Source organism: Canis aureus, chromosome 25, assembly GCF_053574225.1.
Source record: "Canis aureus isolate CA01 chromosome 25, VMU_Caureus_v.1.0, whole genome shotgun sequence".
In the NCBI taxonomy this organism is placed as follows: domain Eukaryota; kingdom Metazoa; phylum Chordata; class Mammalia; order Carnivora; family Canidae; genus Canis; species Canis aureus.
The window spans coordinates 35,728,388-35,755,517 of NC_135635.1; the positions used below are offsets into that span (position 1 = coordinate 35,728,388).

At 40.0% G+C, this 27,130-nt stretch overlaps 2 protein-coding genes across 2 annotated transcripts in view; both read right to left on the bottom strand.

The window, feature by feature from the left end:
* Positions 1-26,890, bottom strand: part of LOC144297507 (uncharacterized) — a 68,222-nt gene extending 41,332 nt beyond the window's left edge. The window contains exon 1 of the mRNA XM_077871788.1: positions 26,542-26,890. The gene's annotated coding sequence lies outside the window, so the exon portion shown is untranslated. The remainder of the gene's footprint in view (positions 1-26,541) is intronic.
* LOC144297226 (uncharacterized) lies at positions 20,903-22,163 on the bottom strand. The gene is made up of 2 exons (XM_077871058.1): positions 21,524-22,163; positions 20,903-21,003 (listed from the first exon to the last, which is right to left on the bottom strand). The coding sequence occupies exons 1-2, from the start codon at positions 22,161-22,163 to the stop codon at positions 20,936-20,938; spliced, it is 708 nt and encodes a 235-aa protein (XP_077727184.1). The 3' UTR covers positions 20,903-20,935.
* Positions 26,891-27,130: the final 240 nt, after the last annotated feature.

Sequence of the window (27,130 nt, forward strand, 5' to 3'; positions counted from 1 at the left end):
TGGAGAGGATGCGGAGAAAAGGGAACCCTCTTACACTGTTGGTGGGAATGTGAACTGGTGCAGCCACTCTGGAAAACTGTGTGGAGGTTCCTCAAACAGTTAAAAATAGACCTGCCCTACGACCCAGCAATTGCACTGTTGGGGATTTACCCCAAAGATACAAATGCAATGAAACGCCGGGACACCTGCACCCCGATGTTTCTAGCAGCAATGGCCACGATAGCCAAACTGTGGAAGGAGCCTCGGTGTCCATCGAAAGATGAATGGATAAAGAAGATGTGGTTTATGTATACAATGGAATATTACTCAGCTATTAGAAATGACAAATACCCACCATTTGCTTCAACGTGGATGGAACTGGAGGGTATTATGCTGAGTGAAGTAAGTCAGTCGGAGAAGGACAAACATTATATGTTCTCATTCATTTGGGGAATATAAATAATAGTGAAAGGGAAAATAAGGGAAGGGAGAAGGAATGTGTGGGAAATATCAGAAAGGGAGACAGAACGTAAAGACTGCTAACTCTGGGAAACGAACTAGGGGTGGTAGAAGGGGAGGAGAGCGGGGGGTGGGAGTGAATGGGTGACGGGCACTGGGTGTTATTCTGTATGTTAGTAAATTGAACACCAATAAAAAAATAAAAAATAAAAAAAATAAAAAAATAAAAAAAAAAAGAAATACAATTGACCACCGTCTCCTTTTCTTTGGTGAAGGTCAACTGACTTGGAAATTCATTGAATATGGACAGTTAGTTTTTAACTAAAATCATGCTGCAGTTTCCCCAAGTTGATTTCACAGTGGTTATTAAAGTCTTTCTCAGGGCTAACAAAGGAATGCAAATAATCTGCCTCAATTTTTACTTCATTGATAACTTTTTGAAGACTGCAGGAATTCTCTCCAGTGGATGGCTGTAAGTGGATTTTGAGGTCTTAAAAATAAGCTAGCTAATCTGTACATATCTATAAATTCTGCAGATGTTTCCCTGGTGACTTCTGAGAATGAATGAGGATTCTGTAGTGGACCTGAGAAGCTAATAAACAGCCTAACCCACTGTGATGAAGAATTTGCACTTACTTGGTAATGGTGGCTGAGAGAAAATAAGTAGTTTGAGGAAGTAGTTTTTAAATCAGAGTTTATAGATAAAAACAGGAGAATATCAGCTTAACTATGGAGTTTTTAGAATGTGTTCTCTTTCACCTAAATCTAATTTCAATGAAAAAGCCCAGCCCACATTGATTGTCTCAATTTTTTCTAGTTGTGTAGTAATTCTTGAAATTCTCTTTAAGAAAAATCAGATCGAGAGAAAGAAAGACTTTGTAAATAAGGCTTGGCTTTCAGGAAAAATTATTTAAAGGTTATGTTAAAGGATTTAAGCTTATTGAAAGTGTAATGGAAATGTGGAGAATAATGTGGGTAAAGGAAACTACCTCACTCTTTGAAGGTTTTGTAGAAGCACAATTAAACATCCTAAAATGGCTTTGTCACATATGAACCATCTGGTGTGAAAGAACTCTATAATTGTAGCATCTAAAGGACCTGGAATAATTGTATTTTGCTGGCAGTGGACACATTCTTTATTGTTTGCAGATTCCTCATCAAATCTTTAATTATGCACTTGTTTCTGTCATCAATAAAACAACTTAAATGAAAAAAAAAATTTCTAAATCTTAAAAAAAAAGCAACAAACCTAGACAACTGAATGAAATGCTCTCTGAAGAAATGCTTATGTCATGCTGGAAGTCTGAACAGAGTTTCTAAGGATGGCAATTGCTATTTTGTCAATTGTCTATGGAAAATTACAAAACAAAACAAAGAAAACCCTAAACTACTCAAATCCAACCTATTTTGTATGCACTAGGGAAATGCCCAATTGGAAGAATACGCCTTTTAGGAATCTTCTTTGGTTCTAAGGAACAGAATATAGGGGCAACATTTGTGCCCTGGAGACGTGTGGTTTCAAAATCTGTCTTCATCACTTACTATTTTGTAATCTGGGCAAAATAATGCAGCTCTCTAAGCCTCATTCATTTGTCTATAAAAGAGAAATAGGAGTAATTAGCTTATAATGTTTTGTGAGAATTGCGGGAGATGATACATATGAACATATGAAGTGCTTATCCAGGCCTACCTGAAAAGTTCAGTAAGTATGAATGGTGAGGAAGCTGATGATAGTGACATGATATTTCTTAGGACATAGGAAATCTTTCTTTTAGTTTTAACATCTGGATGAAAGAGATTACCTCCCAACTACGGAGCATCTAATAATATATAAGGTATCTGTGGGGTGGAGATGGGTAGGTGGGGAATTGAGTTGATAAGAAAGTCATAGAGAAATTTGAAACAAAGATGTGAGCCAAGGCAATAAAGAAAGTGTGTTGAAAAAAAATAAAATAAATAAAAAAATAAAAATAAAGTGTGTTGAGAGTAGGGGTGACATTGGCAGAGAAGCGTCAGAACTATCTCCTAAAGGAAGTAACATTGCAGCTATTGAGGAAGAAGACTTTCTTCTGCTCTTCAGTGCTCCTTCTAACTGAACTAAGAATCAAATATATGTTGTAACTGAAGCCTAAGGCTGCAGGAGCACTTGGCCATAAGGGTCCCAAGCAGATCAGGTTTGGAGACTTGCCCTGATAAAATCCAAAGTAAAATCCAAAGGCAGAGAAACGAGGGGTGATGAAACAAGAAAGGCATTTATTTCAAGGACGCCAACACTGGGAAGACACAGGCTAAGGTCTTAATGATTGTCCCCAAAGTGCTGAAATTACATCTTGGTTGATATGAGGCAAATGTGGGACAAAGGTCAGTGGTTCTGCATGTGGGCAGTAAAGCTCAGCTATTTCATTGCCTTGGGGTCATTCATGCAGGGTCTTACTAGCATCAGGACTGGGGATAGTTTCTGTTCTCATCATAGGATGCTTTGCCTACAGAGCCTTTTGCCTAAATTAAAAGATATGCTGTAAAGAAGAAGTAAATCAGTTAGAATTTACAGATTACGGTCAAATCAAGGTAAAGTCTTCTGTCAACATGAGACAGATTAACAAGGGAAAATAAGATTTTATTTTCTACATATGGAGAATCTACTCAGAGAATTCCAAAGACAGGCAAAATGAGGTATACATGGCATTCTGAACTAAGAAGAAGGGAGTAGGGGTCTATGACTTCAAAGGGACAGAGTTCAATTTTGGTAGCTCTCTTTCTGGAGCAAGTCCTCTATCTCAGTTTTTCTTAGGCAGCTGACGGGGAGGGAGGTAAAGAGCTTTCCCGTAATCTGCTGGTTTTGATTGCTTTTTAACTCAAAAATAAACCTTATGTCAAAGATTTTCCGCTTGGGTGGTCTCCCCTTGGTCCTACACAGGCAACTGTCTTTCTGTTTCTATTTTTTATGCAAAATAAGGGTAGAAATTAGAAAACAGGCTGATCAGGGTCAAGAAGTATGTTCAGAGCAGTCTAGTATTGAGGTGAGGTGGGCAGCTGGTAGGTCACAGAGGCAACTGCAAGGGTGACTGGAGAGCTTCAGAGATCAGTGACCATATGAACATGCTGGGATGTTTAAAGCAACACAAAAGGAGCCCCAGCAGGTAACTGAAGAATAATTATTAGAAACGTGGACCCATTCCACACCATAGTTTCCCTACCATCTTTCCTTTATTCTGCATTCTTATATTGATGTGGCCCTGTAGGTGAATTCCTATGGTTATCGAAGCTTAATACAAATATCTATCTGAACCTTTTCATTTCCTTTGCTGTTTAAACAGCAACATTTAGTAAGCATTTACATATGACATGTGCTCTCTTAAGGAATTTGTAAGCTTATCTCATTCAATCTCTACCAAATCATAATAGGTATGTACTATTATTTTTCTCTTTTTGCAAATAAGAATACTAAAATCTATGCAAGGTCAGGCAGCTAAGGATTAGTAGGACTCAGGAAGTCCAATTTCAAAACCCACAAGCATCTTAGCTCTTACCCTGGTTATGTTGGGTATGTTGGGTTCCTGATTAGAAGATAAGCTGGAAAACAGCAAAGGAAAGAAAACTAGTATTTCTTACGCAGCTACTCACTGCTGTATCACTTAGGCTTTGTAGAAACCACAACAGCTTGGTGAAATGTTCTCCCATTTAATGTGTAAGGAGACTGAAGCTCAGAGTTATCCAAAGATATATCCAAGATATTTGTGATTTGTTAAACTTCTTTCTATTCCTATATAAATGCCCATGGCTTTCTTAAGAGAAGATTCAGACTAGCCATTTCACTTTTTTAAAATTAGTTTGTTTATGTATGTATGTATGTATGTAAGTAATCTCTACACCCAATGTGGGGCTCAAACTCACCACACCAGATCAAGAGTCACATATTCTTGAGACCAAGCCAACCAAGAACCTCCATAAGTCATGTATATGAAAGAAAACACTAAGCAACAGGCTGTGGTGCATCGCCCTGAACCTGACACAATTAAATTAAAAATTATTTGTATTTTATTTTAGAAAATTGTAGTGCTGTTAACATACAAACAGTAGAAGAGTAAGAAGTAAAACAGAAATAGAAGGAGGCGGAAATCACAGGCCTAGCTTAACACCCCATTTATCCAAGACCAATTTAAAAGAGCCCTTACTCTAAGACGCCCCACCTCCGAATTCCATCATCTTTGGGTTAAGTATTTCAAGATAGGAATTTGAAGGGACACAACCACTCAGAACACAGCCATTTGGTAACAACCTACTTGTAGTCCATGAACCCACTGATGCATATCTGTTCCATCTCAGCCATCTCCCTCTAAAACCTCTCAACAACAAAAACAAACAGAAGACCTGTCCTCTTCACAATAGAGAACACGTGTCCAAGGACCTGACCTTTTGCCTGTCAGATGCTTTGTTTCCCTCACTTGAATAGTAAACGATAAAAATGATAAAATTTTGTTTTGACTCTTTAGTAGAAACCATGGATATTCTGCTATGACATTTGTTTGCAGTTTAAAAAGCAATTTTTAGGACCCCTGGGTGGATCAGGGGTTGAGGACCTGACTCTTGATTTCAGCTAAAGTCATGTTCTCAGAGCTGTGAGATGGAACTCCATGTTGGGCTGTGCGCCCAGTGAGGATTCTGCGTGGGATTCTCTCTCTTCCTCTCCCTCTGCCCTTCCCCTCATTCATTGTCTCTCTCTTTCTCTCAAATAAATAAATAAATCTTGAAACATAAAAGCAATTATTTTCCAGAGATGCATTTAGTAAGGTAAAATTGTAGTTGCTATAATTGACCTTGAGTGTTTAAGTCTTTTGAGTAGTACGTTGTCAAATGATTTCATGCACTAAAGTCCTTAGTATAACTCTAATGATTTTGTTTTAGTAAAATTGTTTTTTTTAAAGATTTTATATGTAAGTAACCTCTACATGCAGCGTGGGGCTTAAACTCACAAACCTGATATCATGACTCGAGCTGAAATCAAGATTCAGATGCTCAAGAGTTGTGTGCTCTTCCAAATGAGCCAGGCAGGGGCTCCTAGTATAATATTTTTTAATCATTTGCTTCCTTTTATGATATGTAAGCTTCACGAGAGATGGAGCTTGTTCAACATTGTTCCCCTGACCTATTTTATATTGTCTAGAATCTAGGTTAAGCTAGCATGGAAATGGTTAGACGATACTTATATACTGTGTATATATTTGTACTTTTGGGGAGTTCTCCTTTTTTCATTCTAATCTTATCCCTAATTCAAAAGGATCTTTAAAATTAATCTAGGGTACCTGGTGGCTCAGCCAGTTGAATGTCTGATCTTGATTTCAGCTCAGGTCACGATCTCAGAGTCCTGGATTGAGCCTCACAGTGAGCTCTGTGCTGGGCATGGAGCCTGCTTAGGTTTCCCTCTCTCCCTCTCCTTCTGGCCCTCCCTAAATTGCCATGTACCTGTGCACTCTCTCTCTCTCTTTCACTCTCTCTCTCTCTCAAAATAAATTAGTCTTACATATAATGATACAAGGTAGTAAAGGATGCTGAATGTGGATGTCTGAGTGGCTCAGGCAGTTAAGTGGCTGCCTTCGGCTCAGATCATGATCCCAGGGTCCTGAGGATGAAGCCCATATTGGACTCCCTGTTCAGGGGGAGTTGGCTTCTCTCTCTCCCTCTGCCTCTCCCCCAGAGAGGAGAGTGCGTGCTCTCTCTCTCTCTCTCTCTCTTACATTCTCTCTCAAATAAATAAAATCTTAAAAAAAAAAAAGATTCTGGATGTGAGTTGAAAATAGTAGCTACAATGATAATGACAACGATGATTTATTCAGCACATATTATGTGCCTGGGATGGTTTCATTTTCTTTCTGTCTAATCTTCACTAAAATAATTTGAGGACAATACGCCAATTAATAATATTTGCAGGTGAGAAACTAGGAGGTGGGGAAATTAAATCATTTTCTAAGGGGATGCAACTTGTCTGTAAATTGAGGGGAAATTTGTACCCAGACTGTCTGGCGTTAGATTTTGTGCTTTTACTAGCTGTGTTATGTTGAGCATTGAGTGTTACCCTGCTGTGAACCAATAATGTAAATCCCAAGTAATACTTGGACATATTTTTCTCAACTTGAAGTTCTACTGATTATTATCTACTTGTGGAAGGAAATAGGTGAAATAATTGTAAATTGCACTTTTAGAAAGTGCAAGATGAAGTCAATTATATAGGAAGATCTCTGATAATTATTCAGTTTTACTCAGTCCAGCATTTCCCTGATCTATGTACTCATCAGAGATTGCTGGATACAAGTATCGTTTCACTACTGCTATTGTTAGTGTGGTTTCTTAACAGTTGAGCAAATAACAAATACTAGGAATGAGAAAACAATTAATAAGTGATATTAATAATTAGTAGGTGGGTATTAGTAACAGAATCTGAGAAAACAACAAAATTCACTTCATGGCAAGTCTTGAAAAATGAACAAAACCTAAGGAATAAATTCGTAACTGTACCAGAGAAAAGAATGTCCTCAGGAAAGCAATACTGTTTACCTATGTCTAAAGGATAGAAATCAGACAGGATTGAATTGCGGAAGGAAATTTGGTACAAAGACACCACATAAAATGGCAGATATGGGTGACTTCTATTACTTATAAAGACTTCTCTAACTCATAAGTAATGAAAAGAAAGAGGAAAAGGGAGCCAAGGACATTCAGAGGGGTGACTGGATAGAGAAGGAATGTAAGCAGTCAGGCAGGTTGGCCCTGATACCACGCCTCCTGCGCACACACACACTCCCACACTCACACACAGAGTCAAGCAGTCCACGGTTCAGCAACTGCTTCCAGACTGAAGAAGCCAGTCTGCATAACTGAGTCACAGAGTCATTATAAGTTCCAGGTGGCTGGCAACACTCAAAAGGAAACGGACATTCTAGTAAGAATAACAGGAAGATTCTTTGTTGGTAGATTCCAAGTGTCCCTACTCCAACATTGGAAGCAGGTGACAGTGAATTTGAAAAGTGTCCACACTCAGGAAAAGGCGAATTCTCAAATGCAAGATAAGCTTACAACCAAGACCAATGAAACACATAGAAAAAAACAGTTTCCTTAAAGGGAGGCACCAAATAAGACAGCAATTTTAAAAAATGATTAAACAAAAACAGGCGCAGATATTGAAAAAGAAAACAAGGAAAGCGTCAAATAACAAAGGTGATATAATTGCACTTACTAGAAATGCAAGAGAAATCCAATGACAGGAAATTTCAAGGTAATAAACAGATTTGCCAGGTAAAAGATTACGAAAGGATTTAAACTACTTTCTGGCACATAAAGTAGTTTACACTGACTGTGTAAGTGTTCACTGTTTCAAGGGCAGTAACTAAGCAAAAATGAAAGTTTGAAAAAACCAATTATGAAACCTTAAAAGTGTAAAGGTTTTAAAAGAAGATCATAAAACTTCCTGAAGGACATAACAAAGATGTACAGAAATGGAATGATAAACCATGTTTAAGAATGACAAGAGTAAGTTATTGCAAAGATATTAAGTCTTCCTGAATTTTTCTATTAAGTTAGTGAAGTCTCAATCCAAAATCAGGATAGATTTGCTCTGTGAGATTTGAGCCATCATTGTGCACATGGAAAGCAACCAACCCTATTCGAACAGCTAGGAATTCTAGATACGATACAAAAAAGTTTTTTCAGTGCATTCCCGAGCTGGCCAAAATCAAAGGGAATGTTAGAGATTTAACAGAATTAAGCAAAAGGAACAATCCACAGTAGGAGAAACTGCGATCTGCCTTAAGGATATCTGTCCAACCAGATAATAGCCCATGAGAAAAAAGAACAGACAAAAAACTGAATACTCACTCAAGTTTCCTAATATTGAACAATCATTATTCAAGCTGGAGGATAATTCATGGACAAGAACCCCTTAACACACACGCAGACACCTGGAACAGAAAAGCTACCTTCTCATTTTGAGGGGAACTGCAAAGAAACAAACATTAAAGCAGTAACAAACCACTCTTCTCAGAAAAAAAAGGCACAGCAGCCTTATAGATTTGAACCTTGGAAATGAGGGGAGAGAGGGAAAGAATCTCCACTGTGAATTCATAGCCCCAACTCAGTCTTCAGAAATGTTTGTCACATTTAGTTCTCACAACCTCAACCTGAGGATTTATTTTAAGGTGATGCCATCATTTGCAGCAGAAAAGCAAAAAAAAGAAACCCTTTATGAGAGAAAGCACTTGAACACAGATCCTAACTCATAGGTAAACTGCTGGGAATTGGAAATTATGGAAGAAGTCAAGCTCTCTACCTTTGTCTCAGGCTTGCTCCTCTGCCCCCTACACGCAGGTGCACCAATGAGGACCCTGCTGACACAAAACCAGTAGAACAAGAGGCAGTAATCTTAAATAGGTCAGAGGGGATTTTTCCTGCTTGCTTTGAAAGGTGGAAATGTGATAGAAAAGGGAAATAAAAGAAGGGACAAGCAAAATGGAATGGGAAATGTGTATGGATCATGTATAGGTTGGGAATTCAAGTAACACAATTAAGAATACATGATCTTTGCTTTCAAAGAGGGCACAGAGAAGCTAAGACATAATAATATCCATGTTAAAATAACATATAAGCCAGAGCTATGAGTCCCCAAAAGAGATAACAGTAGCCACTGTGGCCTGAAAGTCTCAAAAGAAGTAGCAGAACTTGAAATGTGCCTTAAAGAAATAGGATTTGCATAGCATGGGAGATGGGGAGGGGGATATCTCACAAAGTAGAAGGAATCCACGGACGTGAAAATTTGCAAATAGTCACCAACGGATTGGGACAGTCTCTTAGACCATCACCCAAAATTTACATACACGGGCGGGCGCATGCCCGCGGACACACACACACACACACACACAGAAGAGTGTCAGCAAATGCTTGGATAGAAAGAAAATTGACAACACCCAGGAAACAACTAGAAGTGAATTTCATTAAAAAGCAACAATGCTGGGATCCCTGGGTGGCGCAGCGGTTTGGCGCCTGCCTTTGGCCCAGGGCGTGATCCTGGAGACCCGGGATCGAATCCCACGTCGGGCTCCCGGTGCATGGAGCCTGCTTCTCCCTCTGCCTGTGTCTCTGCCTCTCTCTCTCTGTGTGACTATCATGAATAAATAAATAAAATCTTTAAAAAAAAAATAAAAAAAAGCAACAATGCAAATATATTAACTGATGAATAAAGTACAGCCTATAAAATAATATGTAAAGAAAAACTAACCCTCAGCTAACTGCGGCTCTAAGCTTCTCCTATCCAATTGTGTAAGTGGGAAGTGTGTTCAACTGGAAGTCAGGAAGCCTAAAATTCTCTTTCTGAGTTGACTCCTGGACATTCAGATTCCTTAGGGTTGAGCATTCGAGTCTAAAGTGAGGAGGAGCCAGGTCTACAGAGGAGGATGGATGCTTTAAGGATTTCGTTCCCTGACCCTGCTCTACAGACATCCCACCTCACAGACCACACTGGAAGGCTGCCTGTGCTCAGTCCTCCGATGCTCACAAGGGGACTCTCAGGAAGATTACAGGGACAGCAGTCCCCCTTTTAGTTTCTCAGACTGTTTCACTACCCAAGACATCCACAGGGCGGCAGGAGCCCCGAACTAAAACTAAATTCAAAGCTGAATTCTAAGAAGCAGGTTTCTTCAATGGCTCATGTGTCCAGATTTCTCTTCCCCGGTTCTGATGAGGTCACCCAGGCCAGAGAGCTGAGAGAAGGAGGCTGCACACACAGCAGGATGGGGAGGACTCGCACCGTGGGACCAACTGCCCTCCAGACTTCCTGCCTTCCTCACAGTAAAGGAGACTTCACCATCCTCACCCTTATTTTGCAGAAGAAAGTAGGCAGGGAGAAGAAACTAAATTCTCAAGGGGATGGAGAGGAAGTGATGGAGCCAGAATTCAAAAGTTAGTGGCTCTGGCCAAAGTCCATGGTCCTTCCACCACACTTGTTGAGAGCTCAGAAAACAACCAATTTGACTAACACAGGGTTACCTTCCTTCCTCCTAAACAATTTCCTCATTGCTATAGAAATGAGATGTTCACTATTTTCTTTCTAACTGTAAGGACCTTTAGAAGAGTCCATTCAGTTTTAGCGGGGGACAATACAAATGACCCTCTGAACCACTATTACATAATAGTTTCATTGCTACAGCAATTTCACTTTAAGGTTTGTTTCAGGATCACTCGCATTTATTTCCTGCCACTTAAATGGAACAGGACACTTTTTTTCTTTTTTTAAAGATATTTTTATTTATTTTAGCGAGAAAGATTGTGTGAACATGGTGGGAGGGGGTGCAGAGGGAGAGGCAGAAGCAGACCCCCCGCCCCCACTCCCCAAGCAGGCAGTCCATCTCAGGACTCATCCCAGGTGCCAGTCATCTCAGCTCCATCCCAGGTCCAGAATCAAGATCTGAGTCAAAGGCAGCCGCTTAACCAACTGAGCCATCCAGCACCCCAGGAACATTTTTTCATTGGCTGTCATCTTGAGGCACTTTGAGTTAGAAATAACAGAATTTCATTCCAACTTAAGGAAAAGAGTGTATTTTCAATGGAATAAAGGTTCATTTCAAAGATCCCAGAGATAAGAAGTTCCTTTAGGTGATAGTAAAGATTGGAATCATTACCAAATCATTGATCAGAATCATAATCAAATTATTATGTCAAAACCTAAATGCTTAGGGTGAGTCTCCATAGGTTCTATGACTCTTGCTCATACTCATTGTCGTTCTCCCCCATGTTCTCTAGGACATGACTTTCCTGACCTGTCTGAGCTATTTCCTCTTTCAAATCACTGGCTTTCTCCTCTTCTCAAGACTACCTAACTCCTGTACTCCTGACATCTTCGGCTCTTAGCAGAGACTAGCCCACAGTTTTTACTCTGACTCCCCGCCTCTGAGAAAAAAACTCCACATGGTATGGCTATGGCTATCGAGTAAAGCACAGACAAGGGTAAAGCTTCCCATGGAAGGATGTTCTGAGTGGGGCAGAAACCCCAGAAGATGTGTGTTACAAGTGGAAAGATATCTTTCTAGGAAGTTAGAAAGCACATTAGGATGAAATTCTACACTGTATGGTAGGTCCAGATGTTCCCTCTGCTGATGGTGGAACTATCAGTCATAATTTAGGGGGGCACCTCGGTGGCTCAGCCAGGTAAGCATCTGCCTTAAGCTCAGATCATAATCCCAGTGTCCTGGGATCAAGTCCTGAATCAATCCCAACTGAGTGGGGAGCCTTCTTCTTCTTCTCCCTCTGCCTGCCACTCCCCTTGCGTGCACTCTCTCTCTGTCAAATAAATAAGTAAAATCTTTCTAAAAATAATAATTTACGGCAAATATTTTGGGATTTTTGCTTTTTAAAAAGATTTTATTTATTTATTCACGAGAGACACAGAGAGAGACAGAGACAGAGACAGGCTTCATTGGGAAGCCCAATGTGGGACTTGATTCTGGAACCTCAGGACCACACCCTGGGCTGAAAGCAGGCACCAAACCTCTGAGCCACCCAGGGATCCCCCTAGGGCAAAGATTTTGATAATTTTTCAGAATATTTAAAGTTAGGCCAAAATTAGGTAATTGCCAATTTATCCTTACAATATCTGTACCTCAGTCTGCATATTTTAAAATGAATAGGGGTGCCTGGGTGGCTCAGTCAGTTTTCCGCCAGAGTCTGGCTTCAGCTCAGGACATGAACTTGCAGTCATGATTCCTCAGTCGTGGGACAGAGCCCTGCATCTGGTTTGCGCTCCGCGTGGAGTCGGCTTCAGGCTCTGTCTCCTTCTTCTCCCTCACTGTCTGTCTCTCAAATAAATATGATCTTTTTAAAAATGAGTTGTAAAAACAGAAATGTGCTTTAATGACAGATGGAGTAGAAATACACTTAAAATTACAAAGGGATGGAATCTCTGGGTAGCGCAGCGGTTTAGCACCTGCCTTTGATCCATGGCACGATCCTGGAGACCCGGGATCGAATCCCACGTCGGGCTCCCAGTGCATGGAGCCTGCTTCTTCCTCTGCCTGTGTCTCTGCCGCTCTCTCACTCTCTCTCTCTATCATAAATAAATTTTAAAAACTAAAAAAAATTACAAAGGGTTGATTTAAATTTGGTATACAGAAAGACTTCTGACTAAAGCTGGACTCAAAACAGGTTGTCACTTGTAGAGAATACCTCTTTCCTGGGAGATGGCCCTTGAATAGGAAAGTAGATCATGCAAGGATACCTAATATCCGAAGCAAGTCAATGAAATTTTAAGCAACATCTTTACGTTGCTTACAACCAACATTTATTCTTTTGAGTAAAAGAGAAATTGAAGGTCACTGATATATTAGAAACGTAAGCTAATAACAAAAGCTGAAACTTACATGCTCCTTCTATTCTACATCTGCGGTTCTCAAATTGTAGTGCGCTTCAGGATTGCCTGATGGCCTCATTACTACACAAATTGTGCCCGTTCCATCACTTCCCTGCCTCTCCAGTTTCTGGTTTTTCAGGTCTGGCTAGTGTCTGGTAATTTGTAATTTGCATTTCTAAGAAGTTCCTAGATGGCACCCATGTTACTGGTTCCAGAGACTGCACTTTGAGACCTCCTGCTCTAAACTCAAGATAAAGGAACATTTCTTCCTCTACCCCCCATTCCTCTCCCCTCCCCCCTTCCCCTCCCCTCCCCTCCCCTCCCCTTCCCTCCCCTCCCCTTTCTTTCCTTCCTTCCTTCCTTCCTTCCTTCCTTCCTTCCTTCCTTCCTTCCTCCCCTTCCCTCCCCTCCCGTCTCCTCCCCTCCCCTCCCCTCCCCTCCCCTTCCCTTCCCTTCCCTTCCCTTCCCTTCCCTTCCCTTCCCTTCCCTCCTTTTCCATGCTCACTTTAAAAAGTGCAGTGGTTGGGGTGCCTGGGTGCTCAGTGGATTGAACTTCTGACTCTTGATTGTGGCTCAGGTCATGATCTCAGGGTTAGATTATTGTCTTCCTTGCTCTCCTTCTACCCCACCCACACCCCCTCCTTGTGAGTGCTCTCTCTCTTACAAAAAATAGTAAGTTCACCAGTGTGGTATGTCAAGTGTCAGTCCTGGTCAGATGGCATGGTTTGGGGGCTTAGGTGATTAGGGGGAAAAAAGGTGGTATTTTCTTTGGCACTGCATTCATGTTACAGCTAACAATCTGGAGAGCTTGTATGGACTCTGGAATTTAATGCAACTTTGTATTTGAGCATCTTCATTGGTGATTGTCTTACTATCTGTTTGCAGTTCGTGGTATGGTTCTCTCCCTCCGCACACTCACATACATCTCTGTGTGCAAAAGGTGTGCACACACAGAATGTGGCTTAAAATGTGTGCATACTTCATCCAGATCTAAGGGGCTTGTCCAGCTTCTTTTTTTTTTAGTTTTATTGAGCTATAATTGACAAATAAATTGTGAGATATTACAATCTACAACGTGATGTCGATATAGGTAGAGACTGAAAGATTCCTCCCATCTAGTTAGTTAACATATCCAGCACTTCTCATATTTATCTTCTTTGTGTGTGTGTGTGTGTGTGTGTGTGAAAACACTTAAGATCTACTCTCTTACTAATTTCAGTTACAGAGTACAGTTATTACTATAGTCCCCATGTTTTACATTCGATCCCTAGACTTTACTCGTGTGTAGCTGAAAGCTTGTGCCCCTTTACCAAATTTTCCCTAGTTTTCCACCCTCTTATCCTCGGGAACCACTTATCTACTCTCTTTTCTCCCATCCTGGAGGTTGCCTTTTCATTTTGCTGATGGGTTCCTTTACTGTGCAGAAGCATTTTAGTTTGATGTGTCTCACTTATTTATTTTGGCCTTCCCTTTTGCTGTCAAATCCAGAGTCTTCATCTAGACTAATGTCAAGGAACTTTGAGAACTTTAAGAACTCTTGCACTCAACTCAGGACAGAAGAATCACTTCTAACTGATATTTTCCTGGGCTCATACAGTTATACCAAACACAACCAACGGTGCACTCAAATCCCTAGACAAACAAACAGCAGATATGTTACTGCCGTACTTCTCAGGGTCCTGGTTGACCCAAATTGGACAGGGGAATCATGGCAGTCAGCAGAGTTAAATACATGTACGCACACTCACAAATAATGTCCCAGATCCTCTCAGAGATGAAGGAAAGCTCAAAGCTGGTATCAAGGGTAGTACTAGACAAAAGGAAGAGCCAAGCTCTGAGTGTTGAGATTGTCACGGGTCTGTGAAGGATGCTGGTGTAACGTAATTGAAAAAGAATTTGGTGTCAGACCATCCAGGGTTTAAAGCCTAGGTCTGCCACTTACCAAGTATGAAATTGTGTGTACTGGATTTCATCATACCAAATAAAAGTGACTGTTGAGAACACAGTCAGGTAACATGTTAAAATGTCTGGCACATAGTATGTATGCACACCTAATTGCCACCATATATTAGAGTCCTACTATGTGCCTGCCCCCCCGCCCCCCCCCCCCCCCCCCCCGCCATTGGGTGCTTTAGCTTGTCTAGTCCTTTCAAGATCCCATCCAGTTAAGGTCATCATCCTCGTAATCATCATCATTCCTATTCTGCAAACAACAAAACAGAATCCCCAGATCACAGAGGTCAAAATGCAAAATAAAGCCTCATCTTATGAGGTCAGATGCTTGCCTTGCTACAAAGATGAGTTTTCTTCTCCCCTTTAGCTTTCTAACCTGGGATTGCCTGGCTGTGGTTAGGAACCAGAAGTTCTCAGTCGATTTCCAAGCCTCACTCCTAGCTTTCTTCTCCCTAAGCAATGTCCACTGCTCTAATATCTTAATCCGTCAAGATCCTATTTGCAGACCTAATTAGGCAAAAATATGATTTGGGAAAAATTTACTTTTCATAACATGGTCTCCACTTTTCCTACATTGCTCCAATAATCCTTCCATCTTTTGACTAATTGATTCTGTGCCCAAGGGGAAAAATATCTGAACCTAAACTTGTACAAGAAGTTGCTCATCCTCTCTGCCTGTTCAATACAAAAGAGACAGTTTTATAGCAGAACCAGTCTGTATTGTATATTCAATGATATAAATGACATAAAGTATGAAAATGTATTTTCATCCTCCCTTGCTTTCCCTGCATGAGGATACCGATACTTGTCCAATGATACAACTCTCCCAGTTAAATATTATCTAATGTCATTTCCTTTATGACTTTTTGCCTTATTCCCAGATTTTTCATAGCCCCTAAATCCCAAAGCACTTTAAGTCACGTTTTTTGGTCTATTCATGCCCAACTTTCTAAATTAAATGCTACTTTTTTCTCTTGCCTTCCATTGGATTGTGATTTTTCTTTTTTTTCTTTTAAAGATTTTATTTAATTATTTGAGAGAGAGATAGACAGCGAGCGAGCACATGTGTGGTAGGGAAGGGGTAGGGGGAAAGAGAGAAGCAAGCTCTCTACCTAGCAGAGATCTCGATGTGGAGCTGGATGCCAGGACCCCAAGATAATGACCTGAAGGCAAGGCGGAGGCTAAACCCATTGAGCCACCCATGTGTCCCTACATCGCGATTTTTCTTGAGACTGATAATTGATTTACCCATCACACTTTTTTTTAAAAGGATTTTATTTATTTATTCATGAGGCACACAGAGAGAGGCAGAGACATAGGCAGAGGGAGACGCAGGCTCGCTGCAGTGAGCCCTATGCAGGACTGCATCCCAGGACTCCAGGATCACACCCTGAGCTGAAGTCAGACATCTGAGCACTGAGCCACCCAGGCATCCCTACTCTTGACATTTTTGATGCTTGCTTCTAGTCAGTCACTCCACAGTCATTCTCATAGGGAAGCCTTGGTCTATATAGCAGATAAGAGCAAAGAGATGTTATTTGTTGAAGGTGGATAAGGGGCCAGGAGAGAGGAGGGGTAAAGAAAAGGAACCAGAGAAGACTGTGGTGAGTCAAGCTTGAAACTTCTGTCACATTTTTAATTCCTCTTACCACTGAAGGGAGTGATAGCAAACTGACTGTTTGACAGGTAGGTAGGGGAGCACCTGGGCTTCCTGGGCTACCTGAGTGCTTACATTCAGTGGCTGCTTTGGAATTTTGTTTCATTATTCATCTAACTCCTTTTAGATATATGGTACATAGCTCCTGCAATATGTCAGCAATAATAACAATAACTTTGAGCTTTCCCGTCCCAATGGTCACTTATATTATTAGATAAAGCACTCTACTGCTCCCGGGCAGTGGGTCATCAAAACTTCCCCTCATTCCACCCTTTACAGAGACTGCAGTGTTGTATGGGCTGGAAATATCCTGTCAGTATTAGCATTGTAAAAAAAGGAAAAGATTTATTTATTTACTTATTTATTCATGAGAGAATAGAGAGAGAGGAAGAGACAGAGGCTGAGGGAGAAGCAGGCTCCCTGCAGGAAGCCTGATGCGAGACTCGATCCCAAGACTCTGGAATCATGACCTTAGCCAAGGGCAGATGCTCAACCACTGAGCTACCCAGGTGCCCCTATTAGCTTATTTTTATGAGACACTCCTAAGTGGTTGAGTCTTTCATGATTTGACAAGCTACATCTAGAGTGATTCTGAGAAATGGGTTCAGCATTGTTATAATCCTCTAAGGATAGGAAAAAGGTCTCAACTTGGCAGGTGGTTATCTGTAGGGCTGACCATCAATAACAAGGATCTTTTGTCTAACTAGATCCTATTTTGCAGGTTGGTCATGAGCAAAACGAGGAATTAATAATGTCATCTTCTTAGTTATCTTGGGATTTTATTAAATTAGAAAAATATGTAGAATCTGCACACATTACAGATGTAGCATATATGAGTGGGTGTAAGCAAACCATAGGTCAAATGTATAACGACCCATATTCATTATATGTAGAGCATTACATATTTTAATTTGGGTGCTTAGACACAGTAAGAGATTCATATTATGCGCTTCTCTTCTTCATCACCCTCATTTTGCTTCCTTCCCACCCTCCCAGGTGACCATAATAGTCTCATCAATTACAGAGATGCCACACTGGGTCCTTCTAGGCCTTCTAGCTCTTAGTGCGTCACGGAGAACTGCTCTGACTCAGCTTCCATGCCGAGGTCTGTGGTTTAACATAGTAGTGTATAAAGTAATAAATTTAAGAAGTAAATTTGATCTGTCATGCCAGAAAAATGTATTGAAATGTATCCAACTGTATTTGAACAATGTACAAATATTGTAAATGCATACAAAAAGCCAGAAAAGATGAAATGTATGTTTTAAAAATAGTTTTAGCTTTTAATGAGCAATGTCTTCAGACATACAGAAAACTGCATTGAAGAGTCCAACTGCAATTAGAGAAGAGCACAAAATGAACCCACATGCCCTCTACACAGATTCACCCATTAACATTTTACCTCTTTTGCATTATTGTTCTCTCTTTTTGTCCCAAGGATTTGAGGGTAAGTTATACAAATCATGTCCTTTTACCCCTAACTTTTCAGTGTGTATTCCCTAAGAATGGTGATACTCTCTTAGGCAACCGGAGTTATGTACAACTTCAGTATATTTAACATTCATATGATACTTTCACATTCTACAGCCTGAATTCCCTAATTGCGAATTAATCCATCATTTTATTTTATTTTTTAAGATTTTACTTATTTATCCATGAGGCACAGAGAGAGAGAGAAAGAGAGAGAGAGAGAGAGAGGCAGAGACATAGGGAGAGGGAGAAGCAGGCTCCATGCAGGGAGCCTGACGTGGGACTCAATCCCAGGACTCCAAGATAAGGCTCTGGGCTAAAGGCGGTGATAAACCGCTGAGCCACCCGGGCTACCCCTAATCCATGATTGTGAAGCATGTTTTTCTCCTACAGAACACAGATCCTTTCTAGTACTGTATTTTGGTTGTCATGTTTCTTCAGCTTTCTTTAACCTTGAATATTTTCACAGCTTTTCATGGTCACATGCCTAATTGCTTTATAAAATAAAGTTGACCTAGTTCTACAGAAAATCTGACCCCCTTTAACCGTTTAGAGAGACCAAGGAAAGGAACGGAAATTCATTGCAAAAACTATTCTGTGCCTTCCCCCGGTGTTTTCAGACCCCCAGCGGGTGTCTCATGCAGCCTAGTATCTGCCTCAACCTTTTAATGCATCATCACGGAATGTGTAGGGGTGAGTAGGTGAGAACGGTGTAATGGGGCAACTATTGCAGAAATAATCATACATACAGTGCAGGGATGTGAATTTCCCCTACATACTCCCCCTGTACTTCCAGGCTGTACCTTTAGGTCTTCAGGTAAATCACTTACGAGCCTCATATTAACTTATACTTAAAATGGAGAGCAGGACGGAAGAGGCCACATTATGGTTATTAGTAATGTTTCCTTCCTGAGGTAATCTTGTGTATTCCCATCAGAAATACTTAATCCACTGGTATTCTTAAATTCCTTTTTCCATTCTTCATCATCCCTCCTCTCCTACACAGAGTTTACAATTCCTTTTTGAGGGTAGCAGTTTCTTTTTTCTATAGAAACTTCTCTACGTGAAATGTGGACTTAGTAGATTTCACCCCCGCCCCACCAGTGTGGAGGTACAGTCAGAATCGTAGCTGCTGAATAGCTTGAGGGAACTACTACCATCCCATATCATCATCAGGCTGTAGCGACAGTATGTAGTAACTAAACATTCTATTTAATCCGCCTATCAAGAATTACCAAAGGTAGCATGAATCAAGAAAATAATGTGGAAATCTGATTTACAGTGGTTTTGTTGTTGTCGTTTATTTTGTTATTGTATTGGAGGTCCTGGTTACTGGGAGAATGATAATGTAAAAAAGTAGTAATATAGGAGATAAACTTGAAAGGTGAAATCTGTGGCCAGTATTGATGTTGCTTCACTTACAAATCTCTGTTCTGTTGACAGACTGCCATCAAAAAGAAAAAGTCATGGAAATATCTGCACAGTGTAGGAGATGGACAAACTGTAGAGTGTGATGTGGCTGAAGGAAAGAAGGTGAGAGAATATTGTGGTTGGGTACAAGGTATGCAGGCATATAGTTTTCTTGCATAATAAATGGTCTCCCAGCCCCTTATGAAGAATGTTACTTTGGATTTCTGGCAGGAGAAAGTGACATTTAGGTAGAAAATTTTGGATTATTGAATATCATTATAAACATTCTTTGACATGTTATAAAAGGACATTTTGATTTCTCATTTAATAAATGACAAACCCTGTTTAGTTATGGAGAGAGAAGCTGCTTTTTGAAAATGGAAAGGACTTTTTTTCATGTTAAGTGTACGTATATTCAAAGGAAGATTAAAAATAACTTTTACAGGAGTTCTTGGATGATTCAGTTGGCAAAGTGTCTGCTTGTGTCTCAGGTCATGATCTTTGGGTCCTGGATTAAACCATACTTGACCTACATTATTACATTAGTTTCAAGTGTACAACATGGTGATTCAACATATCTATACATTGTGAAGGTTCACCAAGAAAAATCGAGCTACCATCTACAGCAAACAAAATGGTTGCATATTATTAACTGCTTTCCTGCGTTCCTTGTGTATTTCTTGTGTCCCTGTGCCTTATTTATGTTACAAATGTATTCTTGCACCTTTTCACATGCCTTTTGATCCCATTTTACCATTCTTCCACACCTTGCCTTCTGACAGGCACTGGATATTTAGTTCTGTTCTGTTTGGTTGGTTCGTTCTGGTTTTTGGATTCCACATATGTATGAAATCCTATAGTATTTATTTGTCTCTACTTGACTTATTTCATTCAGCATTGTACTCTCTAGATCCATCTGTATTGTTGCAAATGGCAAGATTTCCTTCCTTTTTACAATTAAGGAACATTCCATTGTGGATACACACCACATCTTCTATATCCATTCATCTATCCTTGGACACGAGGCTGCTTCCATAGCTAGTCTCTCGTAAATAATTACACAGTGAACATTAGGGGTGCATGTATCTTTGCAAAATAGAGTTTTCATTTTCTTTGGATAAATACCCAAAAAGAATATACTGGATTGCATTGTAGTTGTATTTGTATTTTTTTTTTTGGAACCTCTATGCTATTTTTTATAGTGGCTGTGCCAGCGTGCATTCCCACCAACACTGCCCAGGGTTTCCTTTGTACAAACTCTCACCTCATAATAGAGCTCCCATAGTTGGAAGGACTACCAGAAGTCAGATGAGTTTACGAGGTAATTCCCTCTATGTCTAAGCTAAGAAAAGGATGTGTACATTGGTCGTCTGAACTTGCAAACTCCCTTACTAGTCTCAAGAATAAAATGTTTCTGCTTTGTAATATTGGTGGGAGTGAAGTCCCCACAAAATTATTAAGATCGGAGTGAGGTCAATCTGCACAGCACACAAATTTGAAGTCCTTCAGGGCTTTGTATCTTTCAACCAGTCCTTCTCATCCACTGACTAAGAACCATGACTTAGAAGGAAAATAAGAGCCAGGGCTTTAATGCTGATGACTTTATTAATAATTTGAAGTCAGAGGAAGGAAGGCCACGTGGACACGACTGAAAAATTCACGGTCACCAGTTGATCTCCCTCAATTTCTAAAACAAAGAGAAAAACCTTAGACAGAAATATTAATTAGGCCTGGAAATGATCTATGTCAGTGTTTCTCCTAGTGGGTACTAGAGGACATTACAAGACATCATATAAGAGAGAAAAAAAGTAGAATGTCAGAGGAACAGTCCAGGAGAGAGTAAAGGGAAGAGAAGTGGAAGATGACAAAGGAGATAGAATATGGGAAGGTTATAGGCTAACATAAGAAATAGAGTCAAAAACAAGCAAACAAGCAAACAAACAAACAAACATACTCTGGAGGAAAGAACATTTGCTCTTATAATGGAAGAGATTTTTCTATGGGTTAGCTTGAAGCAAGGAGAATCACAGCAAGGACAAGAGCTTAAGACAGATTGAAGTCAAGGTATTATACTATATGTTGGCAAACTGAATTTAAATTTAAAAAATGTAAAAGAAAATAGGTAAGAAAAAACAGAAACAAGAATAGAGAATTAGGAAACATCAAAAGAAATTCCCTAGATTATTGAGTAAGAATAGAATCGATACCTAGGAAATCGCAGGAGGTCCTCTTTACTTGGTTTTCCTTTTTACTGGCCACCACGCTGATCACGCTGGCCACCTGGACCACCTTGACCACCTGAGCCCTGTGGGCCACTTGGGCCATGTTGCCCTGCCGGACCCTGTGGGCCACCTGGAACTCCCTGGGCTCCTGGATGCTGCTGGCCACCTGGACCCTGTTGGCCTGCTGGACCCTGTGGGCCACTTGGACCACCTTGGGGTCCTGGATGCTGTTGACCTCCTGGACCCTGTGGGCCACCTGGACCACCTTGGGCTCCTGGACGCTGTTGGCCACCTGGACCCTGTTGGCCTGCTGGACGCTGTGGGCCACCTGGACCACCATGGGCTCCTGGACACTGTTGGCCACCTGGGCCCTGTTGGCCTGCTGGACGCTGTGGGCCACCTGGACCACCTTGGGCTCCTGGACGCTGTTGGCCACCTGGGCCCTGTTGGCCTGCTGGACTTTGAGGGCCACCTGGACCACCTTGGGCTCCTGGACGCTGTTGGCCACCTGGGCCTTGTTGGCCTGCTGGACCCTGTGGGCCACCTGGACCACTTTGGGCTCCTGGTTGCTGTTGACCACCTGGAACTTGTTGGCCTGCTGGTCTCTGTGGGCCACCTGGACCATCTTTGTCTGGCTTGCTGTTCTCAACTCCATTTTCTTCTTGAGATTTCACTTGTGATTCCTCTGGGGTTTCTTTCAAGAATTCATCATCTACTTAGGAAACACAACACAAATTCAGAAAGGAACAAGTGAAAAGAAAGCTTAGCCACTAAATTCAACAAGACAAGCATGGTAGTATGATAGCCTAAATGGAGTTAGAAATAAGATATAACTGGTGTCTGTGGTAGTAGGCAGTGACCAGGGCCTAGACCCCAGAAGAGGAGAGGTAGAGAGATCTTGGCTTTGTGACAGTGCATGTACTTGGCTTAGCAGGTCTTCTTTGCCCACGCGCCATTGACCCTGCCTCTTTTGATGCTTCTGCTTCTTCTCTATTGCCATCCATTCTGAACTTGCTGTGATAGACCTCAAGTCATCCAAAATCACCAGATTTTATTATTCCAGAAAATTCTTGCCCAGAAAGAGAAATGTTTCCAATATTTATCCGTTATTTCTGGAATTTGCTTTGAAATCATTAAAACAAACCTTAAACTGTTCAGCTTGTTAATTTCATCAACTGTTTTGTCTCTAAGACTCTTGCCATCACCTCAGTACATTTCCTCCTGAACTTAAAGAAGCTCATGTTAGCCTTAATGACAAAATTTTGGTGCTATTCTGGTACATCTTTTCTTTAGCAATCTTTTAAGCTCTATTTACTAGATAAGTTACTCAACAGTTTGAGAAATCTTCATGAAATACTCAGAGGAACATAGCACTGTAGATTATTAAGTGTAATGCTGTCCTTAGAAAGTGTGTGAGTTTGGGATGCAAGTTAAGAAGCTAATCAATATGGGAACAAGAAGAGATGGGGGCAAAGGCATATATGTGTTGAATAGGGATATTAACTTGAAAATAGTCGACATACTGCAGACAATTCAGTCATTTCAGATGAAGTAAAAGCTAAATCGAGTTCACAGGATGAGATACAAAGATTATGGGCTCGAAAGCTGACAGGGCTGAGTCTATAACACAGCTTTGTCCCTCTCTAATCATGGATGTCTTGCAAAATATTTAAACTCCAAAAGTAGGGTTCAAGTGTCAACTGTGAATAATAATATACACATCAAATTGTTACGGTGAACAATTAATGACATAAAATATATACAAGATTAGGCATAAACTAAATTCCCTGTACAGACTATTTAAAGAAAAATCTCTCCTCAGAATTTTACTGTTTTTTTCCCATCTAATATCCAAACTGCCTCAAAACATAGAGATGAAATCTCAAATATTATTATCAAAATAACCTTTTATAGATGCTTCTTAAAGTGTCTTTGCCTTTCAGAAAAGTCAGTAACTACCATTTTAGAATTTTGAGCAGCAACCTTGTCTCAAGTCAATACAAATTCTTAAATAGTGTATATTACAAGTGTTCAAATGAGATATCAAGATGAATTTTAGAATATTCAATCAATTTAGATGATATTTTTCACACAAATAGAGTGAATAAGTGAAAGTTCACACTTCCAAAAACAGCAAAGTTCACACCATGAAGATATTGACTTGAGACCTGGGCCCTGGTGTTCGAGAGATATTTGCCATCAGTGGAAAATAGAAACTACTGTTTTCTCCTCTTTGTTTCACCTATTCTAAAAATATCAATCACTTGATTTCTGAGAAAATTCAATTCAACCTTCATCTTCTCCAAGGATGTTACCCATAGGCTTGCATGACCATCTCTCTCCCCAACTTACCGTCACTGATGCCCTGAGCAGAGCCCAAGGCCAGCAAACCCATTGACAGCAAGAGCAGTAGCATCTTGGTAGGAATCATGGTGTCTGTCTCTCCCTCTCCTGATGCTGCAAGAAACTCAGACACACTCCTGGACAAAGTAAATTAATTTATCATTAGCTGTGCTCAGACATGGGTTTGTTAAAAGTTGGAGACTCAAAGGAGTACAGTCCTCTGTGTCCTACAAACTCTGCAAAATATTATCAGAGGCAAAAAGTCTTCTCCTTTCTTTGGCCATAAATTCAGAAGTAACAAGAATTTTCTGATCACTCTTAGCAAAGTACCTGGATAAATATGAGCCATTGGGGGATAAAAACATTCCCTCCTTCCAGATAAATTCAGACTGTATTCTTTCTGAAAACTAATGTTTGCTTTGTACGATGTGAAAGATAAGCTTCTGTACTGGAAGAAAAGAAGACCTTCTTATCCCCAAAGACAGGGAATTTGAGACCGAGCGGTCTGTTTAAGCAAACCATGTTCAACCAGTCTTTATCTTCCTAGTCGCTTCTTCACCACTGATGTCTTGTAGCCCACACTCCTCTGTCTTGTGGATTCCTTACAAATATATTGTTTGTCTAAAATATATACAAGCTTCCTGTTCTGCTAACTCCTGTAGCTCTTCCTTCCCTCTGGAGGCTTCTGAAACATCCCCCAAAAGTCACAGATAAATGATAGGCTGAACAGGATAGTGTTTCAGAGGAAATGGGGAGTCTTTCTTCTTCAGACCACTGGCAAAAATTGGCAGATATGAAAGACTAAAATTAAAAAGAGGTCTGAACATGGAAAAAAAGTGGAACACTTATCCACCATCAAACAAGTGCAATTACTTCTACCTGAACTTGATGTCTCTCCCCAGCATCCACTACCACCTAGGTGTGATTTTCCTGCATCTTGCATGATGCTAGGATGCCAGTGTGGTCATTGTTTGAATCACTTCTGTACTATCTGCTTTATACATGATGTATGGATTTTAAGATATCGACTGCAAGAATTTTCATGGTCTTTGTAGTTTGTTCTTAACATGACTTCTTATTTGAGTTTCTTTTTTAAAATATATAACATGAAAACAAAAAATAAGGCAATATAGACAATGCAATGGACAAAAAAGAATAGGAGGTAAAGTATAAGAATAAAATAATGGGTGATGAGATCTACACCTATAATCAGAAATGTCAGTTGTTTACTTTATAACAACACCTGAGTTACCATGTAGAGTAAATTAACTTTTAATGTGATAGAGGTTGTTCTATGTTAAAAAGAAATACCACATTTTAAAATAGTGGAATTCATAAGGATAAAGAGGTTCAGATAAGATACTGCAATAGGTATTATCAATCTGTACCAATCACTTCTTTTATCATACTCATTCTGTAGCACACACGGTATAATTACTGCAAGCCTAGCTATAGGAGAGTCATTCAATCACATAGACTCCATTTTCGGCCCTTTCTCCTTGTCCTTCTTAATCTCTTCTTATTTTATTCTAACAACTTACCTTGGCCTTAGGACCCCAATGCCATAGCATATGTGTCACTTATTTCTATCAGATACTCTAGCAGTAAAATGTTGAACTTACTAGTTCTTTACACACTTACTACACCAAATATATTCATACCCTCCAGTGAAGATTCTTTGTTCCTTGAGACCAATAAACCTCATCCCATATTTATTTTGTATCCTCTATAGAAATATACCTTTAATTTAAAGCTCACAAGTTTGATGAAGGCTTAATTTTAAAATTACATTTCAAACAACAATTTCAATAAATCTATTACATATATTTGCAAAAATTTATTTTTATTGACCAATTTGACAAGGATATCAACATGAACCCTTGCTTTTGATTAATACAATTACCTTTGAGAAATACTATTCAAAATAAAACAAATTTCAATAACATATAAATAATGTAAGAGGGGAAAAGGGCACAATTCTTAGGAGGGGATAAGAATAAGTTTAGAAATGTTAATCTGTGGGACACCAGGGTGGCTCAGCAGTTGAGTGTCTGCCTTTGGCATGGGTGGGATCCCGAGACCAGGGATTGAGTCCCACATTAGGCTCCCTGAGAGGAGCCTGCTTCTCTCTGCCTATATCTCTGCCTCTCTTTCTCTCTCATTAATACATAAATAAATAAGTAAAGTTAAACTGTTGTACCGGTTAGAAAAACTGATTTTCTAAAAAAAAATTAGAAGAATCAACAGACTTAAAGAACACAGATGAAGTGAAATCATGGTTAAACAAATTATCTGCTGGGGAAATTATTCCTCATCATACCTCTGTTGGAATTGAGATGAGATATTAATCTAATTCTGCCACTATTTATTCTCTTATTGCTCAGTGATAAAGAAAGCAAAGGTAATGACTGAGAGACAGAGTAGTCACTAAAATGTCTGCTCATCCATATTTACCATACCTCTTATCATATCAGACTTACCAAGCTTGGTCTTTTGCCTTTTACTGGGCTGTGCTCAATTCCAGAAGAATCATGAAGAAGCATAAGCAGAGGGAGAAGAAAAGGCAGCAGCAGAAGAAGAATACAAGAAGAAGAAAAAGTGAAGAAGAAGAAGAAGAAGAAGAAGAAGGAGAAAAGGAGAAAAGGAGAAGAGCTACTTACCTTTAAACTACAGGTGTAGTCTTCTTCTTGTGGAGAAATCCGGAGTTTCTCACTTATATAGCTCCTAAAGAACAATAAGAGCATTGCTGTTACATAGGAAGAACCTCTAGTCTTTCATTGGGTTGCTTCAACCAGAACATTTCCTCTATAGGATTTATCATTAATCTCATTGTTTTCCTATTACTAAGTGGTCAAATGGTAACAGGTCTTCCACTGTCTTCCTTAACTGTGACAAGTTTGACAAATAATGAAAGGTTAAGAAAATGCATATGCAATTGCTTGATGACACAGGAACTACTGTTGGGGAGAGGATTTAGGAGAACATTTTGATTTGTCAATAGAGCCAAGGAATGAGTAAGTAGTGCCAAGTCAAGAGTCGACAAAGGAGAGACCCACCTTTTCACACTATATCTACTTTTAGGATTAATTTAGTTCATAGAGAATTAATGATTGAAGATAATTTATGACATCAAATTCCCTTAGCAAAAATGTGGATGGTGAAGAGTTGGACATTGTAGAGAGAGTCCAGGGAACCATTTGATAGGGGATGGCCTTTTCCAGAGCACATTCGAAGGGAAGTTAAAACAAA

Coding starts and splice junctions, on each gene's coding strand:
- LOC144297226 (XM_077871058.1), bottom strand. CDS start 22,163: ATGGTCCAGGTGGCCCACAGAGACCAGCAGGCCAACAAGTTCCAGGTG. Junction 21,004..21,523: donor GACCTCCTGCGATTTCCTAG/GTATCGATTCTA, acceptor TCTTTGTTTTAG/AAATTGAGGGAGATCAACTG.